Raw genomic sequence first — 9227 nt, 5'->3', positions numbered from 1 at the left:
TGGCATTTTGTTTTGTTTTGTTTTGTTTTTTTCCTGAAATGTTCTCGGTGCGTTGGCACCTGTCGCATTTCATGACATATTCGTGCGCATCCTTAAATAAGGTGGGCCAATAGTATCCATTCTGCAAGACCATCGCAGCTGTGTGCTGACTTCCAAAATGTCCACCATAGGGTGATTCATGGAATTTAAAGAGGATGCGATGAAATTCTGTTTCTGGAACTCATTGTCTCAGGATATGGTCAAGTCCTCTTTTGTATAGGTTGGGCTCATCCCAATAATAGAATTTATAGTCGTGCATGAGCCTTTTCTTTTGTTGAAAGGTATATTCTTCTGGAAATTGCTTGCAAAGTAGGAAATTAACAATGTCTGCATACCAGGGCAAGTATTCATCGATTTTCAATAGCATTCATCAGAAAATGAGGTGTATATAAAAGGTTGTATGCGATCATTTTCATGATTTTCAAGTCTTGATAAATTATCAGTGACCTTATTCTCTGACCTTTTTCTATTTGTAATCTTTGTGTCAAACTCCTGAAGTAGTAGGACCCATTTAATCAATCTTGGTTTTGCATACTTCTTTGTCATCAAGTATTTGATAGCAGAATGATTTGTGTGAATGATGACCTTTGATCCCAGCAGATAAGGTCAAAACTTTTCCATGGCAAAAACCACCACAAGCAACTCTTTCTCAGTCGACGTATAATTCTCCTACGTGCTATTAAGGGTCTTACTTGCGATGCGATAGGATGAAGAGTCCTTCTATTCGCTGAGCTAAAGCTGCTTCTATCACATATCCACTAGCATCATACATAAGTTCAAATTGTTTCGTCCAATCTGGCAATATTAGGACTGAAGTTGAGACTAGCACTTTCTTTAACTTCTCAAATGCATTCAAACAATTGGCCTTGAAATCAAAAGGTCGGTCCACCTCTAGCAGCATGTTTAGTGGTCGAAATTTCTGAGAAATCCTTGACAAATCTACGATAGAAACTAGGATGTCCTAGAAAACTTCTCAAAGTCTTCACATTCGTAGGGGGCGGTAGCTTTTCAATGGCCTCAATCTTTGCTCGATCAACTTCTAGACCAGACTTAGAAACCTTGTGTTCGAGAACAATCCCCTCTGTCACCATGAAATGACACTTTCCCAATTTAGAACCAGATTTATGTCTTTACATCTCTTTAGGATTTTTTCTAGACTTTTCAGGCACACTTCATACGTCCTTTCGTAGACTGAAAAATCGTCCATAAATATTTTTCTAGAATCTTCAAGATAATCCGAAAAGATAGCCATCATGCACCTTTGAAATGTGCTATGAGCATTGCACAGTCCGAACGACATGCGACAAAAAGCGAACATCCCATATGGGCATGTGAATGTCATTTTCTCTTGATCCTTGGGTGCGATCATAATTTGGTTATACCCTTCGTATTCGTCCAAAAAGAAAAAGTAGTCATTCCCCTCCAAACTATCCAGAATTTGGTTAAGGAAGGGTAATGGAAAGTGATCCTTTTTTGTCGCAGCGTTGACTTTCCGATAATCCATGCAGATCTTCCAACCGGTAACTATATGCATTGATATTAATTCGTTGTTCTCATTGGGTACGACTGTCATTCCTCTTTTCTTTGGCACACAATGCACTAAGCTGACCCATTTGATAATTTCCTTTTTGACCACTTCTTTCATCGCAGGGTTTAACCTGTGTTGAGGTTCAACAGAGCTCTTCTGACCTTCTTCCAATATGATTTTGTGTATGCAATAGGATGGACTTATACCCTTATTATCAACAAGGGTCCACCCTATGGCTTTGTTGTATTTTTTAATACTTCAAAAGGGTTGCTTCTCTTTCTTTGGAAAGTGTGTATGATATGATGATTGGCAAGGTTTCACTCTGTCCCAGGAAAGTATACTTTAAATGGGTTGGTGACACCTTTAATTCCAGAGGTTGTTCCAGAGAAGTTTTATTCAAGCCATTTTCTTCCTCTATATTCATCGGTTCACAAGTTTTCTGTATTACAGTCATCACATTACATGATTTGACTGCAGTGTAGGCCTCTTCCTTTGGTCCTGATTCTTCATCTGCTTCCCAATCAAAACTGCAGGGCCATTCCTCATCTATATCGCATGAGTGTACTTCATCCGGGTATTTCATCGCCTTAATGATGCTAAACTTTAGCTTTTTACTATTGTCATTCATTGCAATCTCTCCTTTATGTACATCGATCCGCGCTCTTATAGTGGAGAGAAATGACCATCCCAAGATAGTAGGGACATCTTTATCAGCTTCATAATCAAGTATAATGAAGTCTGCAGGAAGGATGAATTTATCCACTTTGACCAACACATCTTCCAACTTCCTTTTCAGATGTACAAGAGATCGGTCTACTAATTGGAGGGTCACTGTGGTGAGAGTGAGTTCTCCAATCTCTAATTGTTTAAAAATTGACGAGGGCATTAGATTTATGCTTGCCCCTAGATCGCATAGAGCATGCCCAATATAAATTCCTCCAATTGAACAAGGTATTGTAAAACTTCCAGGGTCTCTCATCTTTGGAGGAATTATCGTATTGACTTGCGTTAAAGCCACCATCTCGTATTTCCCTATGCTTCTTTTCTTGGATATAATATCCTTTAAGAACATAGCATAGGTGGACATTTGCTCTATTACTTCCACAAAAGAGATGTTGATGTGCAGCTGTTTTAATATTCCAAGAAAGATTTGATATTTATTTTCATCACTTTTCTTCTTTTTCAACCTTTGTGGAAATGGAGGTGATTGCTCTTCCTGTGGTGTTAATGCTGTAGGAGTTGTTGTGGTTATTTCTTCGTTCTTGTACTTCCTTATGAACACTTTCTTCGGACGCATTATCTTTATCTTGTTGACTTTTAGATTCTTCATGCGATTTTCCTTTTACAGCCTCTACTATTATGTGTCCACTCTGTAATGTCACCGCTTGACATTGTTCCTTGCCTTTGTCTCTCAAGTGGTGAGAAATTTCTGCGGTGCTGGGAAATGCTCTTTGTTGCCTGTTTTTCAATCCGCCAGTGATCTGGCCCATTTGTAATTCAAGATTGCGAATGGATGTTGCTTGATTTTGAAGAACTATTTCATTCTTTTGAATGTATTCCTTTGGTAAATTTTCTAAGGAAGAGGATATGGATGACTGGGATGAATTGGTTGTTTGCTGAAATCCATTTGATCTTTGTTGAAACCTGGTAGCCCATCTCTATGGACATTATGAGGATTGACTTGTGCTTGCTACTGATTACCACCCCAAGAAAAATTCGGATGGTTTCTCCAACCAGGATTATACGTGTTAGAAAAAGGGTTGTTTTTAATGAGGTAGACAGATTGAGGATTGTGCGGGCACTCCTCAAAGGAATGAGGTTCCTAAAAAATGACACAACTTCCATTGTTCATTTGGGTGATCGCGTTCACTTGCTTGCTCTTTGTGCCAGTCTTAGTCATGCTCATCACCTGCAAAAAATTTGTCACTGCATTTACTTGTGTTTGTAGAGATGCGATAGCGTCATTAATCTGAGTTTTGTTCGTTCCTGGCCCATTTTCATTTTTCTACAATTCTTTGTGATTCTTCAAGATCCGATCCAAAATATTCTTGGCCTCAATATATGTCTTGTTCAGTAGTCCCCATACCGCGGTAGCATTCACGGTAATCTGTGAACTTGAGTTCAAACCATAATAAAAGATTTCCATCTAGAGACAGTCAGGAAGTACGTTACGCGGATAATCCCTAACTAATCTTTTGAATCTCGTCCCTGCATCACTGAGAATTTTTTATTCTCCCTGTTGAAAGTTTGTAATCAACCTTCTTTTCTTTGCATTTTCTATTGGTGGGAAGTACTTTTTTATAAATTTCTCTACCACTTGTTTCCATGAAATTATCTCCCCTTGTTCAAGTGAGTATGCTCATTTTCTAACTTTATCGCATAGTGAAAATGGGAATAATGTGAGTCTTACTTCCTCTAGTGTGATGTTTGGAAATACAAAGGTATCGCATATTTCGATAAAACTCCTCATGTGAGCGTGGGGATCTTTACCACGTCTTCCTTCGAATTGATTGGCCGCTTGAATCATTTGAAGCATTACATGTTTCATTTCAAATCTTGTTCCATCCAAGGCTGGTCGCATGATTCTTGGAGAGAAATCATACAAGTTGGGTGACGCATAGTCCCTGATGGGTCTACTACGATCATTTGCTAATAAAATTGGGTTGGCAAGTGCTTCATTGTGATTGTTTTCCGCTCGTAGTTCCTCTGGGTGGTTCTGCTACTCGGCCATCCTACGAGATCTGTTTTGTCAACTTCTTTTATTGACTCTCTGTCTTCTGCAAAAAGTTCTCTCTATTTCTGGGTCATATACAAGCTTGGGATTATTTCCTTTGCTCATATAGAACTTGCGCCTTTCTTGCAGTCAAGGTACAATACTCTAGAAAGTCGAGGTCAGCAAAGATCAATAAGAATAGTTTTAGCACACTTAGTACCACAATCCCTGACAACGACGCCAAAAACTTGATACGTTAATAACATGCAATAAAATGATAAGGCTTATGCGGTTTAATGCTTAGTTTTATCTAGTCGAATCTAAGTCCAAATTCAACCAAAGTTCTGGTGAGTTCTGGGTCAAACGCAAGGATTGCATGCAAATGTACGGTGAAACTAAAAATATGATCGTAGTGCAAATTGAAATGTTCAAAATGGTTGACTGGATGAGTTGTTTTACATCTAAGTACTATGCGTTGAACATTATGTCTAAATGAAATAATGTGAATTTAATGATAGATATATGATGATAGGGTTGAGAAGAATTGTCACTAACACTTCCTAAACAACTAAGTGGATTATGCGATCAAGCGATGCATTCAATGTTTTGTCCAACACTTTTAGTGTATCTGGTCACATTATCTTATTTCTAAGATGCATGCGGTGAGTGCAATGTGCAGATGATATACTGATTAAATTTACTTAGAACAATCTCTCAATTGATTCAAGCAAGTCATGTAAGTATGAATGAGACAAGTTGATCGCATGATTCTCTTGTTGTTTAGTAGTGTCAGTTGCACACTTCTCAACCCATTTGACAATTTAGTTATGCATGATATTGATGGAAAAGATGGACAAAAGATAAGATGAACATGTATTCATATTGCAAAGTTTGAATTTGTCTATATAGAAATTATAATGCAAATACACATAGAAAAAGAAAGGCATATAGAATCAAGTTGCGGTCTGCAATGCCTTGCTCCCTATGACTCTTTTGATGACTGTTTTGTAGGAGTATATCAGCATGTAGCGGAAGCAATAAGGATCAATAAACATTCTAATTCATCAATTTTGGCTATAAATAAAACATGCTCATACAATAATAAGAGGGTTTCAAAACATACCTTTGTAGAACCTTTTGAATCTCAAATTTAGTTGTAAATATTCTCCAAATCTTGTTGTGAACCACCTCAAGGTCTTCCCTACTACTCTCTTGGAGTCTTAGATTGAGTTGTGGGACTCAAAATAAGCTTGAATGAAGGGAGTTTGGACAAGAGACTCACTGTAGCAACTTGAAGAACTCCTTCTTCAACCTCTCAAGTTTTTCAGCAAAGACTCAAGAATTGCATTAGTTTTCATTTACGATTTCAACTTCAATCTTCTCTATTTATTGTAGGAAAATCATGCAATAGAGAAGGCTGCATGGGGTGCAACTCATGCTTGGAGAATTGAAGAAAGAATAAGGTGGATTTTGAGTGAGCTCCTTGGTTGAAGAAAATGGAATTCTCCCATTTTCCATTTTCCAATCTTTTTCAATTTCTGTTTTCTAAATTGATTTCTAAAATCAATTTAGTTTAAAAAAAAACTTTATTAATTTTACAAAATTAATTTTCTAATAAAATTAATAATAAATAATTAATTAAACAATTTAATTAATTCTAATTAANATAATTAATTAAACAATTTAATTAATTCTAATTAATTTAATATCAAATATTAAATTAATTTTACACAAATTCCACCTCATGAATCCCTATTCATGAACTTAATATTTTAAATCACATTTAAATATTATTTGATTCTCTAATTTCATTTAATTCCAAAATTAAATGCGTAGTTATATCACACATAATTACTAATTCCCTTAATTCTAATTTGAAACTTACGAGCTAGTAGGGGGACCTCGTGGACCTATAGATCATGGGCTCCAACGATCCGAGATTAATTGGCTAAACTCTTTACACCGAATTAACTCCCATTCGTTAACTAATGGGTCACTCCATTAAAGCCCATAGTTGCACACCCCTCAAAGTGAATGTATATTATGTCCACTCGATATAATTATAATTAGTAAGTTAACCCTTCACAGGTTGTTCGTAATAACGGCTGGGTCAAATGTCTGTTTTACCCTCGAGATTATCTCTTGTTCCTTAAGTCCCATTGATCCTCTAATGAACAATTAATTTGTGATCCGATCAATAAACCGAGTCCCTCTTGGGGCAATGAGAGTGTGGGGCCTCTTGTTCAAGACCCGGAGTCAGCACTTAAGGGAACAACCTCTCTATTATTCCTAGAAGTGGGTAGGAGTGTATTCCATCTTGCACCCTATGTCCCTAGCTATCTACCTGGTCTTCCTCTGAAATAGAGGTTTATTGAGCTGGCGCTGTTGAGCCAACCCCCACCTATGCAAATCGAATGATAATCCCGAATAAATAGGAGTTCATAGTCAGCTCATGATTAAGGACAAGTTACCTAGGTTGTTTTGAAATAGTTAGTCTTAAACAGTAATTAACGTTATAAAGTAAGAGTGACTGATTTCGTGGTCTGATCTTATACAAACTCATTGCACAGGATGCACCCACTCCTCATGTCATAACATATACGAATTAAGATCACATCTTTTGTAGTACTTTACAACTCTCTCTAACAACTACGTAGTGGGCTGCATCTAATAGTGTTACCAGAATAAGACACTCAACCTTATTCATATACTATAGATCATTTTTACTATTTACTCGAACCTAATCCACTTTTATGTCTCTACATAATATTCAAGTACTCATGTAATATACATTGATCTTTTTTAGTTTATTAAATTTCTAAAATGAAATAAACAATTCATGTATTCAATAACAATTTATTGAGTTTTCAGAATAAGTTTTATTGTTTACAAACCACGAGTTTTAGGACATAAAACCCAACATGCTTCACTTAGAACATTAAACAGTGGTATCCTTCTTCCTTTCTCATAGGAATCCTAAGCTCTCACTAGGGAATTTCTATGGAAAAATATGAAGTTTTTTAGTAGAGTTTCCTCTCATAATTTTCTCTCATCTCCCACTATATCTGCATGAAAATTTCATGGGTATTTATAGGCGTTCAAGGATGATTTCTTCTTCTTCTTTTTTATTTATCTTTCTCATGATTGCATTGATGGGGCGGATTAAGTTCCATATCCTGTTGCGCCGTCTACAACGTGTCAGAGGTTCAATGAATCTTCGACAAAGTTCTCTTACCGGCTACCAACGCAATCTGTGATTTGACTCCCACCGCCCATGTCATGTCATGCCTCATCGCTTATAACTATGCGATCATTTGGTTTTCTGGCAGTTCTTACTTGATCGCATCAGTGGGTACTTGGCTTATGCGATCGTGCGTTCATCTGGTTCTACTGAAAGGTATTTTGCACAAAGATAGCAATATCAGTCCAAATTTTGGATATGTTAGATTTTGAGAGTGTGTGATCGCATACTCAATTTCTTGTATAAATTCTTTGGTAAAGAATGTCAAAGCTTCATGTCTTTTTCTTATTTTTTTACATGAAAAAGATACAATAACTTATATTTCTATAAGTTATCAAAGAGCTAATAAATATCCCCAACTTAATTCTTGATCATCCCGAGCAAGATCATAACATTCAATCATGAAACTGACAAGAAAATGTTCACTCCATTAATCGAAACATTTATCAAATCTCAACAGTTCTTAAGGTCACATAATAAATCACATAACCATTCAAAAAATCACTCAATTGAGACTTGTTATGAAAGGAACTTTTACAATCAGAGCCATGTATAAGTGAAATACTAAGGCATGAAAACTTTTTAAAAAATCGAAGAGGACTCGAAAAAGTTTATGCTACTCCCATCTCATCTTCCCTCTACTCTAGCTCGGTCATCAGCTCGAGACATGCCTTTATTTCTAATCAAAGAGTAACACTAGATAGGAATGCCCAAACTCACACACATAAGACATAGAGGGCATTGGTTTTACTTAGAGGGCTAGCTTTCACACCCAACCGCTGGGAACCTATCATTCTTTTCTCGTGGGCCCTACCTAGATATGGTGGAGGTAGCTCTTTTCACCTCTATCCATACACACACGCACACTATTTTTCTTCTTTGCAGGCACACCGATTATTTCCTTTTTTTTTTTAAGGATTGAACAGTGCCTTTTTTATCAGAAAAGAATAGCAACTAGTTTTATTCTTTTTTTTTTTTTTTTTTGCACACTAGGCCACTATTTTCTCACCGTCAAATTTTACTCTCAGGCACTAAAGGTTACTCCCAAGCCAAAAGGTGGCCTTTCGAGATGACAACGAAAATCTGAGATGGATAATCCATTTCTAAGACTTTTAAAGGATTCAAAACCAAAAAATTTTCAACCTAGACTCATTATGCATAGATCTCACGAAAATATTTTTATAAAAAGCTCAAAATCATGAAAGTTACTCCTTTTTAAGAACAAACAACCCAATGAGTGCATCATCAATTTGACATTTAAAGGAAACAACAAATAGAATGAACAAACATTAAATCATCAACCAAACAAAATCAAGACAAAAATCCAACTCAAAATATTTAGATCACAAATCAAATATCACGAAGCATGCTTCGTCTACCCCCAACTAATTGTTATGAGTTGTCCTCAATGTATATCTAGGCTATAATTCATGCTAACGACAAAAAAAGGGACAATGGGAACAGAAAAACTCCCCTGGAATTGGACACAAGCATGATCATAGGGAAAGACTTCCTTCAAGAGCCAAAAGTGTAATTCTCCTCTGAAAAAAAATAAATGTAGTAAGCCATTCCTTTAACTCAATCAAAAAGAAAATAAAAGAAACAAAATAAAATAAGAAAAAGATAGCAAATAAAATCTTAAACGCCTGGTTGCCTCCAGGAAGCGTAACTTTTAACGTCTTTTGCTCAACGTCGGTAATGCAGGT

The 9227-nt window shown here is 36.4% G+C and overlaps 1 protein-coding gene across 1 annotated transcript; it reads right to left on the bottom strand.

The window, feature by feature from the left end:
• Positions 1–1817: 1817 nt before the first annotated feature.
• Positions 1818–2654, bottom strand: LOC120077920. Its single transcript, XM_039032029.1, has one exon. It carries the CDS (start codon positions 2652–2654, stop codon positions 1818–1820), a length of 837 nt encoding a protein of 278 aa, XP_038887957.1.
• Positions 2655–9227: the final 6573 nt, after the last annotated feature.

Source organism: Benincasa hispida, chromosome 1, assembly GCF_009727055.1.
Source record: "Benincasa hispida cultivar B227 chromosome 1, ASM972705v1, whole genome shotgun sequence".
Classification (NCBI taxonomy): domain Eukaryota; kingdom Viridiplantae; phylum Streptophyta; class Magnoliopsida; order Cucurbitales; family Cucurbitaceae; genus Benincasa; species Benincasa hispida.
This window is presented reverse-complemented; position numbering and strand designations above follow the sequence as displayed.

Bases quoted from the DNA above. Each gene is read 5' to 3' on its own strand.
- LOC120077920 (XM_039032029.1), bottom strand. From the start codon at position 2,654: ATGTCCACCTATGCTATGTTCTTAAAGGATATTATATCCAAGAAAAGA.